At 52.3% G+C, this 25,199-nt stretch overlaps 9 protein-coding genes across 9 annotated transcripts; 5 read left to right on the top strand and 4 right to left on the bottom strand.

Moving 5' to 3' along the window:
* Positions 1-215: 215 nt before the first annotated feature.
* Positions 216-1,273, bottom strand: J4E79_010562 (uncharacterized protein; the record flags this gene model as incomplete). Its single annotated transcript, XM_049359399.1, has 3 exons — positions 216-456; positions 507-1,046; positions 1,227-1,273. The coding sequence occupies 3 exons, from the start codon at positions 1,271-1,273 to the stop codon at positions 216-218; spliced, it is 828 nt and encodes a 275-aa protein (XP_049206210.1).
* Positions 1,274-2,198: 925 nt separating this feature from the next.
* Positions 2,199-3,783, top strand: J4E79_010561 (uncharacterized protein; the record flags this gene model as incomplete). The annotated part of the gene is made up of 3 exons (XM_049359398.1): positions 2,199-2,634; positions 2,703-2,959; positions 3,010-3,783. The coding sequence occupies 3 exons, from the start codon at positions 2,199-2,201 to the stop codon at positions 3,781-3,783; spliced, it is 1,467 nt and encodes a 488-aa protein (XP_049206209.1).
* A 628-nt stretch (positions 3,784-4,411) lies between these two features.
* Positions 4,412-6,131, top strand: J4E79_010560 (uncharacterized protein; the record flags this gene model as incomplete). The annotated part of the gene is made up of 3 exons (XM_049359397.1): positions 4,412-4,550; positions 4,707-4,801; positions 4,866-6,131. The coding sequence occupies 3 exons, from the start codon at positions 4,412-4,414 to the stop codon at positions 6,129-6,131; spliced, it is 1,500 nt and encodes a 499-aa protein (XP_049206208.1).
* Positions 6,132-6,287: 156 nt separating this feature from the next.
* On the bottom strand, positions 6,288-6,948 carry J4E79_010559 (uncharacterized protein; the record flags this gene model as incomplete). Its single annotated transcript, XM_049359396.1, has 2 exons — positions 6,288-6,825; positions 6,899-6,948. 2 exons carry the CDS (start codon positions 6,946-6,948, stop codon positions 6,288-6,290), a joined length of 588 nt encoding a protein of 195 aa, XP_049206207.1.
* Positions 6,949-7,175: 227 nt separating this feature from the next.
* J4E79_010558 (uncharacterized protein) lies at positions 7,176-8,071 on the top strand (the record flags this gene model as incomplete). Its single annotated transcript, XM_049359395.1, has 3 exons — positions 7,176-7,396; positions 7,448-7,517; positions 7,574-8,071. 3 exons carry the CDS (start codon positions 7,176-7,178, stop codon positions 8,069-8,071), a joined length of 789 nt encoding a protein of 262 aa, XP_049206206.1.
* Positions 8,072-9,700: 1,629 nt separating this feature from the next.
* On the bottom strand, positions 9,701-10,406 carry J4E79_010557 (uncharacterized protein; the record flags this gene model as incomplete). The annotated part of the gene is made up of 2 exons (XM_049359394.1): positions 9,701-10,349; positions 10,402-10,406. The coding sequence occupies 2 exons, from the start codon at positions 10,404-10,406 to the stop codon at positions 9,701-9,703; spliced, it is 654 nt and encodes a 217-aa protein (XP_049206205.1).
* A 5,940-nt stretch (positions 10,407-16,346) lies between these two features.
* J4E79_010556 (uncharacterized protein) lies at positions 16,347-17,284 on the top strand (the record flags this gene model as incomplete). The annotated part of the gene is made up of 2 exons (XM_049359393.1): positions 16,347-16,376; positions 16,427-17,284. The coding sequence occupies 2 exons, from the start codon at positions 16,347-16,349 to the stop codon at positions 17,282-17,284; spliced, it is 888 nt and encodes a 295-aa protein (XP_049206204.1).
* Positions 17,285-17,957: 673 nt separating this feature from the next.
* J4E79_010555 (uncharacterized protein) lies at positions 17,958-19,202 on the top strand (the record flags this gene model as incomplete). The annotated part of the gene is made up of 2 exons (XM_049359392.1): positions 17,958-18,878; positions 18,933-19,202. The coding sequence occupies 2 exons, from the start codon at positions 17,958-17,960 to the stop codon at positions 19,200-19,202; spliced, it is 1,191 nt and encodes a 396-aa protein (XP_049206203.1).
* Positions 19,203-19,338: 136 nt separating this feature from the next.
* On the bottom strand, positions 19,339-21,385 carry J4E79_010554 (uncharacterized protein; the record flags this gene model as incomplete). Its single annotated transcript, XM_049359391.1, has 2 exons — positions 19,339-19,546; positions 19,608-21,385. 2 exons carry the CDS (start codon positions 21,383-21,385, stop codon positions 19,339-19,341), a joined length of 1,986 nt encoding a protein of 661 aa, XP_049206202.1.
* Positions 21,386-25,199: the final 3,814 nt, after the last annotated feature.

Raw genomic sequence — 25,199 nt, 5'->3', positions numbered from 1 at the left:
TCCAAAGGCTCTCCTGTTGTGGTGACACCTGCAATAATAAGCACTTCGCGCTAGCGTACAGCATAATCAGCAACAAGAGTAGGTGTTTCACTGATGGTATTGTTCGTCATAAGATCTGATCTCATATATCATACATCCTTCATAGCCACGGTTCCCTTTCCATGGGCCTTGGCGATCTTCTGATTCTTCAAAAACTTAACCCTTCGAGACCGCACTTACTTTGCGTTGTTCTTGGGCGCCTCGGTAGGTGGTCCGTCAGGCGTGGTGTAACACCTGGTCATGCCACCATCGATGACGAAATCGGTGCCGTTGACGAAGCTGCTCTCATCGCTGGCAAGGAAGAGGACACCCTGCGCCTGCTCGATGGCCTCGCCGAAGCGACCAGTGGGGAAGTGGACTTCGCGACGGTGACGCTTAGCCTGGTCATCACCAAGCCAATCTTGTAGGAGTGGTGTGCTGTTACTGTCAGTATATCACAAGTAGCAAATGATTGGGAGTGAACCTACTTCAACGGTGCTGGGCATAGAGCGTTGAACCTGAAGCCCTCACGTGCGTGAACCATAGCCAATTCTCGTGTCATAGCCAGTACGGCACCCTTGCTGGCGGTGTATGCGAGTTGAGGTGTTGCGCTACCGACCAATGCGACAACGCTGGCGGTGTTGATGACACTGGTCTTCTTCTTGCCGTTCTTCCTGAAGCTGTTGACTGCGTGCTTGCAGCCGAACCAGACACCTTTGACGTTGATGGCTTGAGTCAGGTCCCAGATCTTCTCTGGTGTGTTGACGGCGTCATCATCGTCCGAGTGCATAATGCCTGCGTTGTTGAACAGTACATCCAGACCACCCCATGAGTCCACGTGCTCAACCATAGCCTGTACGTCGGCCTCCTTGGAAACATCGGTAATCTTCGTCTCGACCTTCTTGGCCTCTGGGACTATCTCTTTCAGCTTGGCCGAAGCCTTCTCCAGGGCTGGGCCTGAAATATCAGAGAGGAGGACATTGGCGCCTTCCCGAGCAAAAAGAATGGCAGTCTCGAGACCGATACCGCTAGTGATCGTCAGTAGGAAGTTGCGGTATGCGGTATGATTCTGTGCGTGCTGCTCCCCGCGTTGAAAAATGAACACATCGGCGTTGAAGCCAGTAACGAAACATGGTCAAAAGGGTAGATGGCTGCAAAAGAAATGCTGGTAGGAAATGTGTCGTGGTACGTGCGGGATCGGTGCTTACCCAGCGCCTCCAGTGATGATGCAGTTCTTGCCTTCAAGACGACCCATGTTGAATGTTTGGTCTGGTTATTGTGCTGATAGAAGTGTAGTGAAGGTGCTGCAATGCGGTTAATGGATATGAAGGGTGAGGCAAAGTTTTGTGGAAGCTGTGAGATATGACTAATATTTTGCTAGAGGGAGCGTCATGAGAACAGCACACGGGCCTGTGAATGGGGAAGGTTTGCCAAAGGCGCAAACAGTACCAGTCTCCACACTCACCTATGAATCGGACTTTGCAGTGCGGGCTGGCGTATGAGGAGCGTCGTCGGAATGGAGAGTGCGAGGAGATGGAGATGACGGACGGGTAGTCTCGGACAGCTCACAAGTCATTCAAACATCAAGGGTCCCGAAATCGGCCCATTGCATTGATAGACTACGATAAGGGCGGGCTATCGCGTTGGCGGCTGTCATCTTTGGGCACACGACGAAGGAGCGGTGGGCGAAGGCACGATAGCAGCCTCGAATTAACAACTGTCCTACACGGCATGGATGCGCCAAACGCCGTTACGCGTCAGGGCTGATGAAGTATGGCCACTACCCCGCCATGATGGATGACGTGCGTGTTTGCCCGTCTCTTGTATGCCGGCGCATCATCACGTTGTCGCATGGGGATTCATGTTGTCGCTTTGGGAGGGTGTCGAGGTGTCGCGTAGGAGAGAGATAGCACACATACGCGTGACTATGCAAGATATAGCCTGTACGCGCATGCAAGGCCAGGCTATGATGTCGTTGGATGCATCGCAGCCCGCATCCCGATAACCCCTCATTGGCCCACCCCAGCTGTCCCGCCTATCGCATCCTAAACGCCTTGGGCCCTTAAGCTCTCTATCCGCGCAAACCTGATTGCGACGCGATATCTCTTACCAACGGCACGACGCTCCTTTCACTCACAAGCTTCAACAGCTACATCGCTCCAGCCCCCTCCATCCTCACCATGGCCGCCGAATTCGATGCCTCCAAGCTGACGGCCGAGCAACTGCCCGAACTCCTCAAAAACGACCTCGCAGTCAAGGTCGCGGGCATCGATGTCGACGGCGTCCTGCGCGGAAAGCTCATGGCCAAGAAAAAGTTCCTCAGCATAGCCAACGAGGGCTTCGGTTTCTGCTCTGTCATCTTCGGATGGGACATGCACGACCAGACATACTTCAAGGAACTGGCCATCTCCAACAAGGAGAACGGGTACCGCGACTTGCTCGCCATACCTGACCTGACGTCCTTCAGGAGGATACCGTGGGAGGACAACGTGCCCTTCTTCCTCATCAGCTTCCACGACCCGGACACCAAGGGCACCCTCAGCGCATGCCCAAGGAGTCTGCTGAAGCGCGCTGTGGACAAGCTGAAGGAGAATGGATATGGCGCTATGGCTGGTGGTGAGTCTAATGCCGATTGAAGAGCGGGTGCTGCGCGTCGTCAATGAAGCTGATGTGTTACTGTGTAGCCGAGTACGAGTTCTACCAATTCCGCGCGCCCCAGAGCCACGATGGCTCAGAGAGGAACACGTCGAGCACCGCCGCCTTCTTGCGCGACAACCCCGTCAACTCGCTCCCAAGTCTTACCGAAGGCATGTTCGGATACAGCATCACGCGGCCCGTTCACAACCAAGAATACTACTACGGCATCTTCAACACATGCGCCCAGTTTGGCTGTGGCATCGAAGGATGGCATACAGAGTCCGGTCCAGGTGTCTTTGAAGCGGTGGGTATATCAATTCATGGATACAGGCAAAACAGACTGACACAGCATAGGCTCTCGAATTTGGAGAGATCCAGCAAATGGCGGACAAAGCGTCGCTCTTCAAATTGGTCGTCAAGTCGCTCGGATCCAAGTACGGCATAACACCGTGCTTCATGGCAAAGCCGCGCGAAGGCCTCCCAGGAAACAGCGGCCACATGCACGTCTCAATCGTGGACAAAGAAAACAAGAACCTCTTCTACCGAGGCGAAGAAGACAAGAACGCGCCATACTCAGACATCGCGTACCTTTCGGACCTTGGTCGGCATTTCCTCGCGGGTTTGATCGACGGTCTCCCCGACATCATGCCTATTCTCGCACCCAATGTCAACAGCTACAAACGGCTAGTAGAGAATTTCTGGGCACCTGTTACTGTATCATGGGGTCTCGAACATCGCGCCGCGTCCATCCGTCTCATTTCTCCTCCCACCTCTTCTGGTAAGGCAACCCGCTTCGAAGTTCGTGTGCCAGGTGCAGATACAAACCCGCACTTCGTTCTCGCTGCCATTCTAGCTCTCGGCTGGCGAGGTATCGAGAAGAAGATGGAGATCAGCATACCGCCTCTAGGCAAGGGCGAAGATGTTGGCGGAGAGGCGGATAAGGGCGAGCGCCTAGCCAAGAGCCTGAAGGAGGCCACAGAGCGGTTCATGAGGAAAGAAAGTGTCGCGAGAGAGGTATTCGGCGATCAGTTTGTGGACCACTTTGGCGGCACCAGGCAACATGAGATTAGGCTGTGGGATGAAGCCGTGACTGACTGGGAAGTGAGAAGGTATATCGAGACGGTGTAAGTTCTGAATCGTGATCAAGGTAAGATTAAGGAAAGAGGTGGAACTTTGCGCTATGTAACCTACCGTTGGCTCTATGATACCACATTCCTATCCGCGACACGCGTTATCTTTGCATTGACCAATGCTGTTTCCAAGAGTTGAACATCAGTTCCAAGGCTTCAATACCAGCCCCAAGACTCGAATGCGAGTAGCCTCGGAAGCATTGACGCCCAGAGCAATATATCCGGGAAAATTTCCCGGTGCGTCATTAGCGGCAACGAGAAGTCACACTACACATGCAACTACCTGATCCTACCAAGCATCACTAGAACACACGAGGCTACCGTTCGGCGGGCACTGCGCCGAAAACTTGAAGTCTGGGGTAGATCGCCGTTCACGATGCGGAGGTATTCCATGGCGGATGCAATTATCCCGCTAAGGCGTGCAGGAATCTTGGAAGGTATTTAAGTCGACGAAAAAATGAACGCAATGATGTCTTTGGATGCGCCTATGTTGTCTATAGATCAAGATGAAGGCAATCAGCGTCGTCGTAGCGTATCTTGCCACGCGTGTAAGTGCTGCAGTAACTCAACGTAGCCACACAGTACTTTCTTCAGGTACGTCAACCTTGCATTCATACTCCACATCCATGCCTTTTAACCTTCTTACTCAGACGCACAAGATCTCTTCGACTGGTCTATGCACATTCAAGACAACCGCTATGACGCCTCTTACAACTTCATCCAGTACTCCGACAAAGGACCATGGTCTGTTCGCTTCACAGCGTGGTATGTAGCTGGATTATTGCACAGAAACCAGGGAGACGATGTGAAGCACGCAGAAGCTTCTATCAGGAATATGTACGTCTGGTATGGAATGGGGAGGTGAAGTACAAGAAGAGAATGACTGACAATGCGGCACTAGACTTGCTTGTCAAATGACAGATGATTTCGACGCTCCATGGTACGGAACATACAAACTGTCCCCTGATGAACCAGACCCGACGTTTGATTCGGAATTATACGTACCGAAGATATACGTACGTTGACCAGCATCTACCATCACTCCCTCCAACCATCATGCTAATACACTTCCCCTCAAAGACGACCTACGACCCCAACTGGCGCGACTTCATCGGCACACAACTAATCCAAATCCTCTCCGAATTCTCGCCCCTCCTTTCCCCCTCCCTCATAACCTCTATCGAAGATTCGCTCGAAGTCGCCGCCGTAGGCAGTATGCGTCGCAACGGCACCTACCCCACAATCGACGATAATCTTACAATCGGCTACACAAACCCAGCTATGATGCGCGCTCTCCTCTGCGAATACATCGGTACACGGCGATCCAACTCAACGTTCACGTCTTTCGCAGAAGACCAAGGAAAGAGGATATTACAGTTGTTCCAGAGAGAAGGCGCAGAGACGGTTAGCGAGTACAACGCGCCTACATACTACGGCATCGACGTCTGGGCCATGGGTGCGCAGATCAAGTACGGTGTTGGTAACTCTAGCATGACGAAGGCTGCGAAGTATATCCTGCCGCGGATGATGGGTGATTTAGCGGATCATTATAATGGGTATTTGGGGAATGTGGTGGGTCCGTATGACAGGGCGTATACGAGGGATATTACGCAGCATTCTTCTGTTTTGTCTTTGGTACTGTGGGGTCTTTGGGGCAGGGAGCGGACGAGCCAGCCGAAGAAGATGGAGGGGGATTTGCTGTTTGATGTTGCTCAGGGAGCGGCTATAGCACTCGTCCTTGGTGGTGTGGAGGAGCTTTTGCCAGCGCATGTGGAAGAAGCGTTTACGACGAGGGACTTTATCGGTGAGCTGAGGTGGCTGAATCGTACGGTTTGGGATGAGCTCGAGGGAGGTGAACCGAGGATCGCGTCCAGTTGGGTGAGCAAAGAGTTGATGATTGGCGGGCAACAGGTGGATGAGGATGTGAACAGAGGGGATCAGTTCGTTCCTGCTATTGTTCATTGGGCGGGTGATAAGGAGCATAAGCCTTATCCGCTTAATACCTTCTTCGCCCTCTACCCGTCTGCGTCCTCGATCCACGCTGTCGCCTCGCCGAATCATCTCTCCGTTAGCTATCCCAACCGGACGCAGGAGGGAAGCGATATCTTCACGTTTGCGCTGTCGAATGTGCCGCCGAGTTGGACGCTGGGAACCGGAAGACGGATTACGGGATTTGAGGATTTGCCGTGTGTGGAGATTGAGGTTGAGGCGGAGGGCTTGGTGAAGCAGAATGTGACGTATGGTACGGCGCTGAGGAACCATCTGTTCTACAACATTTCGTATGTGGTCCCGGAGGATTTCGAGGGAGTGCCGAGGGTGGAGTTGGATATCAAGTATACGTGCTAGCTAGCTGGCGACGTATGACATATCATGGCTGTCCATTCGAAGGGCCCGTATCTCCGGCACTCAAATTGTCGTAGTTTGCTAGCAAGTGACTCTTTTCGCCGTTGGAGATCAGCCCATGAATGCTTGTCGCGATGTCGTGGGTTTATGGCTCAAGCATCAGACCTCTTCCATCGCATCCTTTTCATGTTGCCCAAAGAGCTCTTCGACCAACCCAACGAACTCGGCCATGGCAACTTTCTCTCCGTCTTTCCCCTCTCCTTCTCTTATACCTTTCAACTCCTCCATCGCGTCCTTGTCTCCCTTTTTCTGGGTCCAATACTCTTCCTTCTTCTCTTGCCCTCCATTAAAACCTCCACGTCCACCTCTCCAGGCTCCTCGGCCCCTTCCTCTCATACCTCTTCCTCGTGAGGCGTTCCGTTCGAGCATGCGTCGCCGACTCTCAGCTTCAGGGTCTGGCTTTATCGTCTTGGCGTATACGCGTTGGAGTGACGGGAGTAGTGTGGGGTGTGTTTTGAGTAGCGCTTGGAATTTCGGATTCGTTGCTAAGACGGAGAAGTCTGTTCGCTGCTTTAGGTAGCGCGGTACTGGGGCGGGAGGAGGTGGTTGTGGGAGAGCTGGCTCTGCTGGCTTTGGGGCGCCTGATGCAGTTTCGGGATGTGTGGTTTTGTGCGATTTGAAGCATGATAGTGAACAGCTATACGCGGTCAGTATGTAGATCCAAGAGATCACAAATGGCAACGAACTATGGAAGCGCGCAAGTCGGGCACTTGTATTTCTTGGGCTCTGCATTGCAGACGCCGCAGAGGACTTCTGACATTGTGCTGTTTGTTGGTAGGGATCGCAACTTCAAGACTAGGAAGGAAAAACCGAATGCGTATCGTATGAATGGTTGTGCTGAGAGTGTCGAAGATGACGTCCGCAATCGCTCGCGACTTTTGCGCTCCAAGACGCGTTCCTAATCGGGCTAAATCCCGCGGCGAACTTCCATTGCTCATCACTCCGCCGAGGTTTCCTCCATTGGCTCGTTGACTCTTACAACACAACATGTCTGCCGCATCGCCATTACGACAACTTCCCTCACGGTCGCTGGGATCCTGGACTTGCCTGTCATGCTCTCGCTCGCTCCATAGGATACCGCGCCCCCGCAATCCCGCCTTGACCGCACGAAGATGGATGAACAGCACAAATCCCGCGCGGCAGCATGGCACCGTGCCAAGAATGGACCAGATGCATGCGCAATATAAGATGAAGAACCGCACAGTCATGTATGCGCAAGAATCTGTTGGCAGGAAGCGCAAGCGCTGATAATAGTATAGGAACTATGTCTTCAGTGTGATAATAGGCTTCACAGCGCTTAGTTATGGCTCAGTGCCGTTTTACAAGATGGTATGGTTATAGATCATCACCTTGTCGGCAGAAACCCAATCTAACGTACTCTCCAGATCTGCCAGGAAACCGGTTGGGGAGGCCAGCCCATAAAATCAGCGGCCCACGGCGGCGATACTTCCGTCGATCCCTCCGAGCGCCTAAAGCCCGTCGAACACCACCCACGTATCCGAATTACATTCAACGGCTCCGTATCCGACGTCCTACCGTGGAAGTTCGTTCCTCAACAACGCGAAGTCCGAGTCCTCCCCGGCGAGACCGCTCTCGCTTTCTACACCGCGACCAACAAATCGTCAGAAGATATCATTGGCGTAGCTACATATTCTGTCACACCAGGACAGGTCGCCCCATACTTCAGCAAGATCCAATGTTTTTGCTTCGAAGAGCAGAGATTAAATGCTGGGGAAACGGTGGACATGCCCGTCTTCTTCTACATCGATCCCGAATTCACAAAGGATATTAACATGAAGGGTATTGCGACCGTCACACTGAGCTACACGTTCTTCAAGGCGAAGTACGACAAAGACGGACATTTGACGCCTGTTCCTATGTGAGGAGGGATCGGGGTATGTACGATATGTGTACACAATACGTGCGGGAAAAAGAATCCACAATGTAAGGCTGATGTAGGAATGCTATTCACCGAGCACCACAACCCTTTACCTAAGCCATTTTCAAGCCAATTTGGGTTCGATTACAATGACAACTTGTGCCGTTCACTACACTACCGTTGTGAAATAGCATCGATCTATACAGTGCGGCACCAACTTCATAAGTATCTGGCCAATTTGGACGGTCAATCAATTTTACACAGAGCAGGCCTCTCCACCCTCAACTTCAGACTGCACAGTAAACCCTTCTCTAGGAGCTACTCGCTTACACATCCCTCATGGATAGACATGCAGAAGAGAAAGAGCTTCGGGGAAGCTATTACATCCACTGCCGCAACAGGGGCTACACCATCGACGAAGCCTCTGAGCGCAGCCTCAAATACGTCGAGCGTGTTCTCAACGCAGATTCAACCATCTCGAAAAGATATCTAGAAGAGCTATATCAAGCGAGTATAGCGCACCATAGGTACTCATCGTCTCCACTCTCGTATGATGATGACCCGCCGATGCATAGATCACGGAGGGCTAGAGATGGCGGTGGATACGATGCTTTTGGTGGCATCTCCGGTATGATGTGGAGTCTTTTAGACGACAATGACAGCATATTTGCAGAGATGCGACCGCAAGCTGAAGAAGATTGGAGCATACCAAGTGTACCAGAATATCGCGCTCCTCAGTACATCCCCTCCCATTACCACTACCAGGGCAATGTTCAGGAGCCGCAATGGCAACACGCGGAGGATCGGAGTACGCCGAGCTATCGCCGTCCGGATTACATCCCTTCTGCCTACGACGATCAGAGCCATGCTCAGCAATCGCGAGGAAACTCCGATAGATATACTGCTAGAGATTCTGGCCCACAGCGTGCTTTCTCTTATGGCCCACAGCGTGCATCCTCTTATGGCCCGCAGCGTTCATCCTCTTATGTCCCTCGTAACCATGCATACGGCTGGCCTTCCTCCAGTAGTCAAGACCGCAGGCCACCTTCAGGCTATCGGTATTGGACCACAGATTCGAGTCAACCCTCGTACTCTTCATCACCACCAAGCTACACATTCTACTCGTCGTCTGATTCGTACCCGACCAATACTTCTTATTCTTTCCGCCCCGGCGCTCCACCTAGGACCTCTTATGTACCACCACCACCGCCATCATCGTCTCAACGCCCAGTCACGCCACCTCCGCAAGGCATCAAACCCGCAACGGACCTTTACACCGTGCTTGGTGTTGGTCGAACTGCCACAGCCGCTGATATCAGGAAAGCGCACCGTGCTATGAGTTTGAAGTGGCACCCTGATCGCTGTCGTGGACAAGACAAGAAGAAAGCTACTGAGAAGATGGCGGAGATTAATCAGGCGAACGATGTGTTGTGTGATGAGGTCAAGAGGAAGTTTTATGATAGGTGGGGGGTATTGCCGAGTGAAGTGTAGAAGATAATGGAAAAAGTTCCACATTGTGTGAGATCGTTGATTGATGACAGCAATGGTTTGCTGTCTTACATGAAATTCATCCATCGCGGTCTAGGCCATTGCCACCCTTGCGTCTCCATCCGTAGACGAACTAGTAACATAGCTACTCCTCCTTCTCAAGGTACGACTCGACGCCAGGGTAGGAGCTGGTTATCTTGGAACGCGCCCTCACCGTGGCTTGTAATGCATCTATCAGAGTTTCTCTTGAATACGATTCCAAGTCTTCCATCCAGCCACCCCCTTCTTCCAAGTCATCGTACGATTTATGCGCAATGTCTGCAGCAATTAAGCGTCGTAGTGGAGATCCGGAAGGCGTGCCCTCGTAGACAATATTGACGCTCTCTGTTCCCATACACAAGTGGTACTTGTTTTGAGCTGCGAATATAGCCTTGAACATCGCGTTTTTGTACTTGACATCCATGATCCTCTCCCCAAATACATATGCTCGTGTCATTGGGACAAAGAATCGCTCTGCTTCGTTAGACCTCTTCTCATCGGTGACTCCGTTAGCTATGCCTGGGCCGATCGGAATCTCTCCAAGGTAAAGCCACTTGATATAGTCCGTGATAATGTCCGCCGAGTCCTCGGGAAGATCCAGGGTCTTTGGGTCGTCTTTCTGATTCGCCCACTCTGGCTTCATGGCTTTTCGAAAGAACTCTGAACTCTTGCAAAGAACACCGCGGTGAACTTGGAGACGCTCAGTATCCCCAGCGCAATTTGGGACGATCAGCTGGATGATGGCGTCTTTCGGACTACATTGGTCAGCGACAGTGAGTTGATCTTCGCGCTGCAGGGAATAATTACTCCATTTCGGTTGTTGGTCGAGGTTGTGGATTTGCGGATATGCACGCGCGATTTGCCGTGACTGAGGGAGCTGCTGCTATGGGGAAGCGAGAACGTCAAAGATAAAGGTAGCAGGGCTGACAAAGGTAAGTGATTTATGTGGGGCGCCGCCTGGGCCACAGAGATTCTGGGTGACTGCTTGTTCCGAATTGGGCAATGGAGGCATCAGTGAATGAAGTGAATGGTGGAAAGTTTGCGACTTGTTTTGAGACGCGCAAGTACGACAGAAGTACTTTCACAAACATCGCCCTATATTAAACGTTGGGATCACTGAATACCAGCACAGCATCTTTGGCAGAATTGGGTCAAGCTGGACTGTACCAGCTGTATTCTGAGTTGGAAAGCGACGAAGCTGGTATGAAGTGGGCTATTCGGGTACGTAGATCACGCAACGACTGGTCAGCCTAAAGAGCAAGGAGCGAGGAAGAGATTGTAGGATCGCAAATTTCAAACACCAACACTGTCAGGTAAGCAGAAGACTTCCGTATTGTAGATCGTACTATCGATGACTGACATCAACAAGGTACCCTAAGCTACCTTGAACAACAGCGGCCGGTGTGGACAAGCAAGCCTGTGAAGTCCACCGATATTGGACTGCTACCGAAGCAGCCAAACATCGCGACATAGCCCTCAACGGACAGAATGACATCTCTCTTCAACTAGATCCAGAAGTCGAACCCCTTAGCCACGTCTCCTCTCGATAAGGACGGCTGCTTGTTTGCAGAACCAGCTTTTGCCAGCGAAGCGTCGGTCTGGCAAGCCGCATCAATGTAATGGGGTTTCCGGCTTTTGTTTCCGCAATGCGAACATGGCCGAGAACCACTGGGAGTAGTCGAATCTTTAGAATTATAGTCAAGACGACGGGAATAATAAATAAGGGGTGACTGTTCGACTACCGTCTTCCGCTTTCTCGTTGTGTGGTCTGACCCAGCGGATCGAACACTCAGCGCGTCTGGGTTGGATTTGGTTGGCGAGACTTGGGGACGTGTACGGGACGACGCGCTCGGTTTGTGATCTTTGGGATGGCTTGCGTCACTCCGCGAACTACTCATGCCGTTTGCAATATTTGGTTGTGGGCGTGATGTTTGTACTGAGCCGAATGCAGCTGCATCACGCGCAGCCTTTTCTCTGCGGTCCTTGCATAATTTTCTGTTATTCTCCTTGATCTCTTCTCTCTTCCTTTCCTCTTCTTCTTTGTAAAGACCTCTGGTGGGGCGATGAGTGTAGCTTCGTCCTGAATCGAAATTCTTGTGACTATCTTCGCCTTGGTCACGCGGCATATGTGAGGTGGAACTGGTTGGTGAAGCCTGGGTGCGAGTGCTGAATGACGCGCCCAGTTCTTGACTTTCTGGAGTACTTATGGCACGCCGCGAAGTGCGCCTGATGTTTGCCATAATTGATTTCAAATCTGTAGCTTCCCGAACAGCCTTTTCCTGTAAGTCGTTTTGTAAACGCAGTTGGCGTTTTATATCCGCAATCATCCAATTTCTCAGCCGTCTCTCATTTTGTTCGTCATAACCACTGAGAAAGCCATCGATGTAATCTTTCGTTAGACCGTGGTCTTCAAGAGTGTCTTTCATATAGTCAGCAACGGGTCATAGATTATGAGGGCGCAAATAGCTTACCTCGATGACGCTCGCCGTGAACAGTATGCCGATCTGTTCCGTGAGATACTCGAGCTTTCTCGTGGTGCTTTCTAGCCTCGTTGTTCGTGGGAACACTCTCTTGCGACAAGATGCGGTTTTCTTGTTTGGGCCTCGAAGCTAGCTTTTCACGAACGCCCCCGGCTCTTCCATGGACGCTGCTCTTGTCGGATTCTGGTTCCAAACGATGAAGAGCGCCTGTCTCGGGGTCCTCCTCTTCCACGTAAGCTTGCTTGTCAGGTTTGCTTCTCCCGCGATCATGGTGTGTAGCAGGGTCGCGCAAATGATGCTTTACGCGTAATCGTTCGCTTTCTGAACTCTCTGCCAGCGTATCGTTAACAAAAGACCCTCTCGATGTCACCGCACCAGTCTCACCAGGTTGGCGTGGTTTCAGTGCCTTCTGTCTCGTGAAGCCCACATCATGGTATTTCTCATCAGACCGTGTACTGTCGTCATTTGGTTCCCGGTTCATGGCGCTGCGATTGAGAATATAGTCGTGGATGTGGAGATGTTCAGGAACAGTTGTTCATCGAAGAAGTTTTATATCACATCCAAATGAGTCCACCACGGTGGTCGAGTGACTGGCCCGAGTAGGAGTAGTCATGGTCGTTGACGGCGTCTGGGAGAGACGTGTGAGAGAAGCCGCGTTGTAGATGTGTACACGTTGAGTCTTCGTTTGACGCATATTGGTGTATGACAATACGCGGACGGCATGATGACTCCAATGTTCTACTTCTCATCAGATATCGGCTGAGAAGGCTGAATCGGATAGAGAAAGAGACCCTGCGAAGATGCGTGCAAATCCTGGCCCATGAGATTGCGGCGTTATCAGGCGCATGAAATGCCTGATCCTTTGCGCCACCGCCAGATGCCCTCACCTTTGGGGCCAACAACAATCGCATTGAGCTTGGACTCCAGAGTTTAGATCGATCGCAGCGGTGACGAAAGCCCGACTTGAAATGCCACGTATTTTGCGCTTGAAAAGTCACCTAAATGGGAGGGCGCAGCGCATATTAGATCCGCGGAGCAACTCACCATGGACCGTGTAATCAGTAGATCCTTGGACGCGACCGTTTTGGGTGAAGACTTAATGCTTGTGGTGTTCGAATGTCATCGTGCGTCGAAACTTGTTGAAGTAGTGGTCCAAGACATGCGCAAAGGGCAGCCCCTTGCCGCAGCCCTTTGTCTTCGCATACGCCCCTGCCCTCAGTTTCGGCCGACATTTGTGAGTGCAGATTGGTCCAGAGTCATTCGCGCTGCAGGAAGAGAAACATTGCCGAGCTGCACCAATTGTAAATTTAGCAGCCGGCAGTCGCTTCTGTCCATATCTAGTGGGTTGATGCCCACGATTGTATTTACCAGCGTCCTCGACAAGTTCCAAACACCTCAAGAGAGCTGCGAATCCAGTTTATGTGCTCACGACGAGTAAAGACACCGTCAGTACTGTATGACAACCGGAAAGACACGGGAGAAAGAGACCCATGACGTCCAGATCTTCAGAATGGCTCAGCGGCTGTCGGTGGATTGTATAACGACCTTGGCGAGCGAGAGAGCAGACATGGGATGTGCGGAAAGAGAAGGAGAGCACGAGCGTGCCAGGCCTGTCCTATCTCGCAGACACACTGATCCCATACCTTTTCGAACCACGAAGCCAGATCTGGATGTCGCGACGAATAACATATCCAATGGCGACTCTCACGTTACTAAAGACGCGAACTCGCTAGTGTATCGCCGCGCACTTTATGCGCAGTCGTCTGGGAAACAGTGCTCGGAGAGTACGATCGCAGATCCGCCACTGCAGTCAGAGTCTTCGTACCCGAAGAGTAGCCTGATCTCGTCAGCCACACGGCCTGATGCCTGCGTCTCAGGCGATCACCGCGTCCTTGGCGAGCGTATTGGAGCTCGAGCAAGAAGCCTTTTGAAATCGACGATTAGTATAAGGCACTCGACATTGGAGAATATTCGCAAATCCGTCGTGCAGGCAAGCGACTTCCGCCTGCCTCCTCAACAGCCGGAGAAACGCTTCGTTGACAACATCGGGATTTTGTTTCCTGGGGTCTCCGACCGTCAACAATGTGCTCGATCCGAAGCGCATTTTGTGACATCCTTTCGCCTCTGCGAACCTACAGAGTACACAACTGCGCTGGCAGACCATGGTCTTACGTACGAAGATTATCGTCGCTTGATAACTGCGCTGAGGGACTTTTTAAACAAGATCTGGACGGGAGTAAGGAGAAAGAAATGTGCTGGACCGGTCGTGGCATCCCCTGCTGAAGCCGGTCAACGCAAGACTTCCGGAAAGAAGCACGGGCCAGGCAAATGCGGCAGATTTTGGGATACAACCGAACAGCTGAAGAAGAACCAGCAAGAGGCTGTCGCACTCAATCAGCTACTTGAAGAGATAACATGGAATCTTCAAGCCAGGGGCGTTTCGGTGATGGTTTGCGTGCATTCGTTTTCGCTTTTCGCGCCCTCTCGTGTCTCAGAGTCACATATCCAGATTCTCCATGTCGACCGCGACCAAACCTTGCAAGCGGCACTGATGTCTGCGCCTCCAGCCAAGCCGAGTCAGCGTATGGGTCAGCGTCTGTCCTTCATCGATGTATTTCCATGCGCTGAGTCTGGACCAAGACCAACACTTGGGCGTCAAGCAATGTCTGCGGGGGAGACGATCAGGTGTGCAGATGACCTCATCCCCCAGCACGCACAAATTCGAGATCGTTCGAAGCCATATCCTCTTTGTCCCAAAGCTGTCCCGCTTCGTAAGCGGGAGGTTCTGAGTGCCAATATCGATCGATACGGTGTCGATCCTTACTTTCGAGCCTGGATGAGAGCAAGCATCAATGCCAGCACGCGGCGCAGTACATATGCAAAGTATCTGGCTGAGATGGAAGACGACCCTCTAGTGAATAGGAGGAAGCAGTATGCCGACACTACACTGAAGCAAGATATCATTGCCGCGCTGGTGAGCGATGATCGGGCGTGGAAGGAGCAGTTTCCTAGTGCCGTGAACAGAATCAGCTACGAGCATAACAGAAGATTGGAATGCCGTCAGACGGTGGAGCGAGGAACCAGACTCCGAGTACTGCGCTTCGGATTCAGACATCCCATCTATCCGCCTCATACACCTGAAATGGACGCCCTCGGTCTCAACAAGCATGCGTACCACGCGATCTTGACGGATATCGACCGAATGCACACGAAGCTGCGCCTCAACACGAGATGTCCGGGAATGTATGTGGTAGCGTCGGTGATGAAAGTTCGGCGAAAGGGGACTAAAGACGCAGTTATGAAAGCGAGGGAGTACATCCGTCTATTGAACGCGTCGCAACGAGAGCTTGTGTGGACCATTGAGAAGATACCCTGGGTGTACGACAAAGGAGGCGGGAGGAATCGTACAGAGTGGGAAATCAGCGCTTGGAACGCAGCAGATCCACTCGAGCTGCTCATGCAGCTTGAGAGATGGGGGATCATCGAGAACAGGATGAGTCTTGGCGATGAAGATTGAACGCGCGTTCGCTCTGGATTGAGGTCGGAATGTAAAGATTCATCTTGCTGCAATACCAGTGGCTCTGCAACGTATTAATCAAGACGTGTTTTTTTGGTATGGCGATGTGACGAAGACGGTGGGAAAGATAGTGACAGCTTTAGGAGATGGATGACGACGGCGCGTGCGCGCGACTTCCACAGTCATGATCTGGATCAGGCTAGCGCCTTGGCGTGACGGTGCATTTCCGCGAGATGTGCTAAGCAACCCCAACATCAGCCTTCTATCGACTTGAACCTGATCTATTGGCATGATAATATCGGCGTAATTACGAGATTGACCTTCGGCGATAGAGCCCTTACCATGCACTACTTCCGCAGCGAAGCTTCTGGAGAGTGGTTGTCGGAGAGATTAAGTACACCGGCCTTACACCTACCCAAGCACCTGGATGTCGACCAAGACTAGTGTCGTAAGCAATGGCGCCACAATGATTGAGCTGCATGCCATGTGCGGCTTTGGTTCAGCCTTCATTACTAAGGTAACGCGGTTGTACGACGCAGATTTACAAGCAGCGCGGATTTGGGGATGTGGGGCCCTGTACCTGCATCATAGCTATGCATAATCACGTCTTCGTCGTGGTATACATAAGAGAGCGTCTTCACCGGTGAAGTAAGCCACACAGTCAACGACACCCACAGCATTAAGACCATTATATACTCTACATTCTATCACAGATATCGCATCTATTCAGACTCCACCATCAACACTTATCAAACATGTCTATCAAGAACGTCATCATCATCGGTGTATGTATGCCTGCCAGACTTCTACTGTATACGATAACTAACAATACCAGGCGAGTGGCAACCTTGGTCCCTCCATTTTGAACGCCTTCCTCAAGGATTCCTCATTCAACACAACTGTCCTCTCGCGCCAAGGCTCCAGCTCGACCTTTCCCGAAGGCGTCAAAGTCATTCGCGCGAACTACGAGTCCCACGACAGCTTGAAGGAAGCTTTCCAGGGCCAGGATGCTGTTCTGTCACTCGTCGGCGGCATGGCACTGGGCGACCAAAACAAGTTGATCGATGCCGCGATCGCAGCGGGCGTGAAGCGCTTCCTTCCTTCAGAGTATGGAAGCAACGTCTATGACGAGCGCGCTCGCGAGATCGTGCCCGTATTTGAGCCCAAGTTCGAGACGATCAGATACCTCAAGACCAAGGAAAAGGAGATTAGCTGGACTGGCATTGCCACTGGCCCTTTCTTCGACTGGGGCCTCAGGGTAGCGTTCTTGGGCTTTGACGGCAAGTCAAAGACTGCTACCCTCTTCGATGATGGTGAAGCTGTTTTCACAAGCACCAACCTCAACCAAATCGGTATCGCAACCGTCAACGCACTCAAGAACTCCGACTTGACTAAGAACCAATATGTCTACATCAGTGGATTTCAGACAACGCAAAAGGAGATCTTGGCCGCAGCAGAGAAGGTCACTGGTACGAAGTGGACTGTCAACAAGGTCAATGTGAAGGAGCACATCGAGCAAGGACGTGCCAAGCTCCAGTCGGGAGATCACAGCGGTATCATGTACTTGATCCAGGGCGCTACGTTTGGCAAGGAGCTACAATTGGGCGACTTCTCATCCATGGGTCTTTGGAACGAGAAGCTGGGCGTACCCAAGGAAGATCTTGAGGAGACTCTGAAGGCTGTGTTTACTTGAGCAGTGGGTTAGTGGTGGTCGATTTAGTTAGTCGCCCGATGTAGTGCTAATATACAGCATTCCTTATAATCTGTGCTCAAACTATTTGCAAGCGACGGGTGGTGTTACCAGAATTGTAATCTCTTCTCAGTGTTGTGATGCGAGCAAAGTCATCGTTCTATATAAGGGAGTAATCGCGCTAGCCACTTTGGGCCTAATCGGACCTGGGGAAGATCCCGGCGAATCTCCATCTGAAGGTTGATGGAATGGCCGATGACCAACACGCGTAGAATTGTCGCAACACGCCATTGGAACCACTTTTAATCTAGAGGATATCATCTTAACAATAGCAAAGATGGCAGATCGCGCGGCGAAACGAATGCGACGGATAAGCACCGAGCATGACGAATCCGAGGGCGAGGGATGGGACCAGCGAGGAAACAGCACCAGGTATGTGGCTGACAAGGCGAGCGAATAGCTTGCACCCATCGCCAAGGGAAGCGCAGCGAGTACAACATCCCCAAGAGGCCGTCACTGCCCCCAGCGGCGCCCCTCTCACCACCACCGTTGTGCCACCCGCCTGCACACCCCTGCCCCAGGCCAACGGACCCGACGGCCTATCTGACGCCGTCGCAATCCTTCCTGACTGCCTTCTCCCGCTTTTGCCGGCCTCGCACTTCGCTCCTCTGCAATCATGCCTCGCCTCCGCGCGCGCGCACCGCCAGCTCCTCTAACAGCCTCCAGTGCCCCTACCGCTTCCTCGACCCGCCCTCGCCGCGGCACTGCCAACCAGTCGCCCGCTGCGGCTGTCATACAGCGCTCCTCGCCCGAAGAGACGCGCCAGTCGATCCACCTCACCGTCAAGTCATCACCCAATAAGCTCAGACAGGCCACTGGTGGAGTCGTACCAAAGGCAGGCGTCAGCAGGCAGAACATAGTCGCGGGCAAACGCGCATCCAGGAGTAGTCGCGTAGTGCGGGAGATCGACAGCGAGGACGACGAAGACGAAGATGACGACGACGCCGAGGAGGTTGATGCCATGGATGTGGATGACGACTCCGATGAGCCAGACGCTGAAGGAGACGAGGATGAGGACATGGACGCCGAGGGAGATGAAGATGACGACATGGAGGACACGCCAGCGCCAGCACCACGCATCACCGTAAATGCGAGCAGAGGGATCCCCGTCCAGCCAGCGCCAGCCATAAAGCTCACAAAGGCCCAAGACAAAGTCGAGGCCAAGGAAATGGCCATGGACGACGACGATGACGACGACCTCAGCGACCCCGACTCGGATCTTGAGGAGGAAGACGCAGAGGGCGAAGACGAAGATGCTGAGGGCGAGGAAGACGACGACATGGGCGTCACACCAGGCGGCGACATGGACGAAATGGACAGCGACGAAGACCTCAGCCGCGACCAGACCCCCGACGTCAGCAAGATGACGAAGCGTCAACGCGCCCTGATTAACGAAGAAGAAGACGGCGCTCTCCTGGCCCTCTCGAACGAGGCACAGAAGAAGAAACACCTCACAGCCGAAGAGCACGCTATGCGAAGGGCAGAAATGGCAAGGCGGAGGAAGAACCTCAGCGAGAAGAGGAACGAAGAGGAGAAGGTTTGTTGAACGCAGCATCTTCTTGTATTTACAGTTACTGACCTCCCACTCTAGCTTGACACGATCAACCGCCTCCTCAAGAAACAACCCCCGAAGCGCGGCCGTAAATCCATGATCGAGCTCAACGAAGATGGCGAGGAGATCGAACAGGAGCCTGAGCGAGCGAACCCACTCTACGTACGATACATCCAGAACGCCAAGGGGACTCAACTTGCTGTGCCAGACGAGTGGCTCCAAGCCCCTGTCGGCAGAGTATTCTCCGGGGAGACGCAGAAAGGGACCCAGAAGCCTTTCAGTGGACGTATGGTAGAAGAAGTAGCTTAGCCTTATCATTGGATACACCCATCGATGGCAAAGGGAAGAGCAAATGTACATTTAGCGGTGCATAATCACGGCGTTGATTGTCCTTTTCTCATATATCGAGCTTCGATAGAGCAAATATCCTATTTCTTGTTTCCATCTACTTTACCTCCAATCTCATCGCGTCATACTGGACATATACCGCTTCAGGCAACAACGCACTCTCGTAGTTGGTTCCGTTGTACGGCAGGCTGAGTATCAAGCTGTTTTCCCCTTCCTTCAGCATGGACGAAGGGAAAAGGAACTTGTGTGCGAGGTTGTAGCATATGACTGCTGAGCGGACGGCGCAGGATGAGGATTGGTTGTATCTTGTATGGTTGTTAGTACACTGTACGATTGATAATGCATAACGGACAGTGGAGGACTCACGGAATAATCCAAGGCTCAAGATCCACCCCATTCACATTAACCGTATACGGCAGATTCGAATACGGCTCACTGGCATTAAACACATCCGTATTCCCCGCCGCCGTTTTCGCACCCGCAAGCTGTACCGTAAACGTCGCCGTAGTCCTGTTCTTGAGTTCATTTGCTTTGGCATCGAACAGAATCGTCCAGTTATACGGATGATCAGGCACAGGCTCGGGACGCTCGTAGTTCGCTTTTCCGCCATAGACAGCCCAGTGGACGTAGTTGAGCGCTTGAGACGCGTCGTCCGTACCGACTTTGTACGTCACGCCTTCGGGGAACTCGTCGATGAAATCGTAGGCGCCCCAGTAGAGGCGGTATTCTTCTGTGAGGAGGGGATGCGTAGGGGACTGGGCGTAGCCGTGGCGGTACTCGCCCGAGGACTTATCGGGGGTACCGATGCGGAAGAGTTCTGTGCCGGCGGACTCGGGGGTCCATGTCGCTGCTATGGAAGTGGCTTCTCCAGCGGTGACGGCAACGTCGTCTTGGATGTAGTCGCCGAAGATGCCGTCGGCGTAGATTGTCAGACGGTAATTCCCTGCTTTCACACGCGGGATGGTGACTTCGCCGGCAGGAGAAATGTCTTCCCAGTATTGGTATGCTTTTGTGTCGAAGACGTTGTCTTGGAAGTCGTGGCCGCTCTCTGTGAGGATGGCGATGGGGTTCTTGGCTCCGGCGGGCAGGTTGATCTTTGCGTTCAAGGTACCACGACCGGAGGTGGGGACGAGGTTTGGAACGTGCTTTGCGATGGAATCGTAGAACTCGGCGTTCCATTCTGGACGGAGACCATACTGTTCAGCATCTTCCCGGAGTTCTTCGAGCGACCCGCCTGAGTTGAAGTGGAAGTACTGCGGCCCAAAGGTACGGTCGAAGCCATCGGTGATGTTGGGCGTTTGATCGCCGTGATGGTTGGAGACCATGTAGTTGTATACGATGCCATCGACGACGAGGTCAGAATGCACGGGACCGTTGAAGTAAGTTTCGACAGTGTTGTGTACAAGCCAGGCGCCGTAGGTTGAGCCATTGGCGCTACCAGTACCGTCGGCGTACATACCATGGGCCTTGTGATCGCGCCATGTGTCTTGGAAGGTGTACTTCGTGAAGTAGTCTCCTACGCCCGTCACGTACGGATCTTCCTTATTGGCCAGCCACCATGTAGCGTCTTGAACAGTGACTTGTCCCTCGGTATCTGGGCGGGGTGCAGCAAACTTCTCGTTGGTAATGAAGTGCGTGAAGAGCGCGGGTTCATGGTTTGGCCTGAACAGTGTGCGGAACTCTTGCAGGTTGCGCAAGAATGGAGTGGTCTTGTTGTTGTACACCACACGGCTGAAGGTATGTAGCCCTGTTTCCCCTTCTCTCAGGAACCAGTACTGCTCTAGCCTCTGACCGGTCGGAGCGTATGTCTCGCCCATGCTGATACCCCCATACGAAGTATTAGTAGAATCCCTGCCGTTGAACAGCTGGTACTGAACATTGCTTCCCCGGCCTGGTGTCCAGAAGCCAGATGGTGTGCAGTAACAATCGAGATATGGACCGACTCCAGTGTTGCCATCTTCCGTCCCGAGGAGGTTCTGGCCGTCAAGAGTAAGAACATTGATATATCCTCTTGTCTTGCTCACCGACGCAACCAAACGATCGTTGGCAATGGTTAGACTTTGATTGTTCTGACTCGCGTTCAGAAAAGCCCATGCTTTCGAAGACAGCAAGAGCGCCGCTGCGGTCGCTGTGGTAGAGCGCATATTGTGAATGGAAGGCGCCAACGAGCACTACATGTCCTCAGAAGTACTTCGCTCCTCGTTCTTATACAAGCCGTATCCAGGTACACGGGAAAATTAATTGAAGCTAAGCTCGATGATCCTGGCCGTAATCCGGGGTAAAGGAGGAGAGACTGCTATGGGGAAGACGCGCTACTCGGCCCTTCGGCGTGAAAGCGACCGAGGACAGGGTCTGTTGGAGGACGGGACGGCCTACATGTTGCTGTCGAAGACGCGATGAGTAAACAGGCCGCACTGCATGGCCCGTTGGTGCAGGTTGAAATTCACATTGGCACTGAGGGTGTGCAGAGGTCGTTGACGTCGCTGTGGTGCCGTGCTGGTGACTAGCTCTGTTTCTAACCAGCTATGCCGGAACGCGTTTTCTTCCAAGGTTGTCATCGCGTACCCGTCATCATACACGCGCGTGTCCTCGCAACTCCGCAACCTTCAATGATGCAGACTATCATTTACGAATATACTACAGAGCATACATAGGACGATATCCTCCTCAAAACTACTCAGAGTTGGTCAGATGTGCACCTGAGTGGTTAATGGAACCTTGAGCCCGTCCTACCGTCTGCATCTGGTGCCTCGATTACTACGTAGGTAGGCAGTCTTGCTATCCGCTTTTTCCCTTCTTTTGATGATACAGGTGTTTTGATGGCTGCGCGAATTGGGGTAAGCGCCTCCCAACTGCTGCCTGGTCTTTTCCTCGCTAGCCAAAGCCGCGCCCCATGCCGTGCCACTTTCAGCACAAGTATTCCCTCCTTGCATGGGCGATTGCAGAGCATCAGACAGCGCCACCCTGTGCATACACTTCTGTACTGCGACCTTGTTCTCTTTTGACATTCTACGGTTGGTGTTAGCCTTGACGCCGCAGCTGGGTACGCATCGCTGAAGACAACCTCGCAAGCTCTTCCAAAGGAAGCATCAAACCAGTAATTCCGGCTATACCATCATGCGCTCTCTTTCAACACTGATGCGCTCACTCAAGGACAAAATTATCGCAACATTCATTGTCGCGCCTGTTGACCGCGGACTGAAGAAAAGCGCGCGGAAGCGAAAAGAGTACCACGATAGACTGCGAGCAGAAGCTTGTGCTGCTTGGAACGCACGACTTCCCGAGGTAAAACAAAAACCTGAGGACGCCTTTGACTTTTGTTTAACCGCCGACGTATTCGCACAACAGCAATCGCCGTTCTTCGCGAAGCTGCCTCTCGAGCTGCGAAGGCTTATTTACACATACGCCATGGGCGGTGAAGCCCTCCGGCTTGAGCTCCATGGTCAGGACGATAAACAGCTTCAGCGTCAGATGGGTGAGGAGAACGACGACGAGATTCCATTCACGCTGAGTTGCGTACAAGCAAGGAAGCTGCTCGGGTTTCCAGCGTCGTGCAAAACTGCGTGAGTAAAGTAAATTCCTCACATGAATAACGTTACTGCTCGATGATACAGTATCTGACTAAATATACTAAAGCTACGTCGAAGCCGCACAATACGTCTATAGCGAAAACACCTTTCAAATTCCCAGCCTTACCGCCTTCTTCGCTCTTCACCGTATTCTTCCTCCGCGTTGGTTCCAAAGCATTCGTTGCATGAATTTGAGATGGGCGTATCTTTCGACACACGAGATGCACAAATTTCTTGAAGGCGATCCACCGTATAATGCTTCATGTTGGTCTTCAATGTGGTTGGAAATATCAAGAATGGGAGCACTAGAGTATATGGAGGTCGACATGGTGATCTGGGCGCCATATATGGACGCTGCATATGAACATGTCCTCTTTACTCCGCTGGAAACTCTGAGGGGTTTGAAAAGATTTGCGGTATACACTAGTTGGGGCGAAGATGGAGCCCTTCGACGAGAGAGTGGAGGAAAGACATGGCCTTTCGAAATCACGCGAGGAATAGGCGTGAGTGACTGGTTGCCCATGCAATGATGTTTTTCTCATTGAACAAATTACACTATGGAGTCAAACTTCACTCGACCAAACAGAGCCTATCCAGCCATGGGCTCTATTGGGTCCGCAAGGAGCTAGTTGTGTCACGGTCTCAGTTGAGGGGCACCTTGCATAAGCCACGCCCCGACCTGGATGATGCTGTGCCGCAATGGCTTTGCCACACCAGGGTGACTAGGCACCAGTCTACCGTATCACTTATAGGCCACATTCGACTTCGGAGTGAACCTCTTTGTATTCATGACAAGTATTGAACGGTCAGGACGTCGATTCCATAGTATCGTTATCGCCCTTTTCTCCCTTTACCACATCTTCATCGACTCTGTGGCAATGGTCATGCGATCGATCAAAGAGATGGCCTGGAGTGTGCTCAGCAAGTTCTGCGAGGCAGTGATCGAGCCTAGACTTCATAGGACCAGTGCCAAGAGGTTTCAAGAGCGAAGACGAGTAAGTATGGAATGGCGGAACACGCGTCGGGCGGACTGGAACGCATCTTTACCACCTATGCGCTCTGACACGATGGAAGTCTCGGCATTGAGCGCAGCAACGGATGGGTTCTCCACTCAGCCACAATGCTCATTTTTCACGAAGTTGCCTCCAGAGCTGCGGACGATGATCTATCCATACGTCCTCGGAAATGAAGAACTTGAAGTGGAGCTCATCCCCGAAGAGAAAGAGTTGTGGATATATCACGACCAGACGGTATCGTCCTTCGATTTGAGATGCGCGAAGTTTCAGCAGCTTATGGCCTTTCCACGGTCGTGCAAGATCGCGTATGTCTCTTCCCCTACCTGAGGTCTCACTGGTGTACAATATATGACTAACGTGTTTGCGCTAGGTATTTCGAATCAATACAGCATCTCTACGCATCTAACACTTTTTGTGTTCCTACCAGTACAGCATTCTTCTGCCTCCATCGACTTGTACCCACCCATCACTTCCAAGCAATTCAATCGCTACATCTGAAGTGGAGAAGTGATGACATAAGTATGCTATGGGAGATGGCGAAAGGTGTACCGCCTTACGACTTGTCTTGCTGGACTCGTACCTGGAAGGCGATATCAAATATGGAGGCCCTAAGATACATAAGGGTCGACCTGGTGACATGGAGGACGCGTCCTAAACCGTATCATATCTATGAGGATGCCTTGTTCACCCCGTTGAAGAAACTTCAAGGCTTGCAACAGTTTGATGTATTTGTCAGTTGGGAACTTGGCAAAGAAGTAGAAGGGGGAAGGCAATGGCCTTTTACGATCAAAAGAACTATGGAACATATTCGATGAGCACGCCCGGGCGGCGTGGAGCTTTAAATGGACACACCAGCTCCCCAGGTAGTTTACCTACATCAGATCATCGCGTTAAGCTCCCGTCAGTCGAAGTTGTAAAAAGTTCGCGCAAAAGTAATGCTACAGATGCATGACCGCAAGAATTGAAAGTATTGTACTCATCCTAAAAGTTGCTTTCCAGCGTTTCGGTGCTAATCCGGGACGAATGCCCGGTGACGTCATCATCTGGAGGAGCCGAATCCGCCTCATGCACCTGCCCTCCGAAGCATCAACACCAAACATCGGAATCCTCGGGATCTTGTCAGCTTGCGTGGCCTTTTTACGCAGTGATGAGCTCTTCTCAACCAGAGAGTCAGCCTCTGCTGCGCAGCCCTCCAGCCAAGGTCATAGCTTTCGAAGCCCACGATCCAGACGACCCCCGAAACTGGTCGAAAGCGCGCAAATGGCTGATGGTCGCCGCCATCGTGCCCATAGACCTCAGTGTCTCATGGGGCGCGAGTGGCTTTAGTCCTGTCGCGAGCGACTTTGCGAAAGACATGGGCGTGTCACCGAGCG

The sequence above is a fragment of the Alternaria viburni genome (assembly GCF_023758015.1).
Source record: "Alternaria viburni strain BMP 2772 chromosome Unknown scaffold_31, whole genome shotgun sequence".
Classification (NCBI taxonomy): Eukaryota; Fungi; Ascomycota; class Dothideomycetes; order Pleosporales; family Pleosporaceae; genus Alternaria; species Alternaria viburni.
Note: the sequence above shows the minus strand (reverse complement) of the source record. Positions and strands in the feature narration are given on the sequence as shown.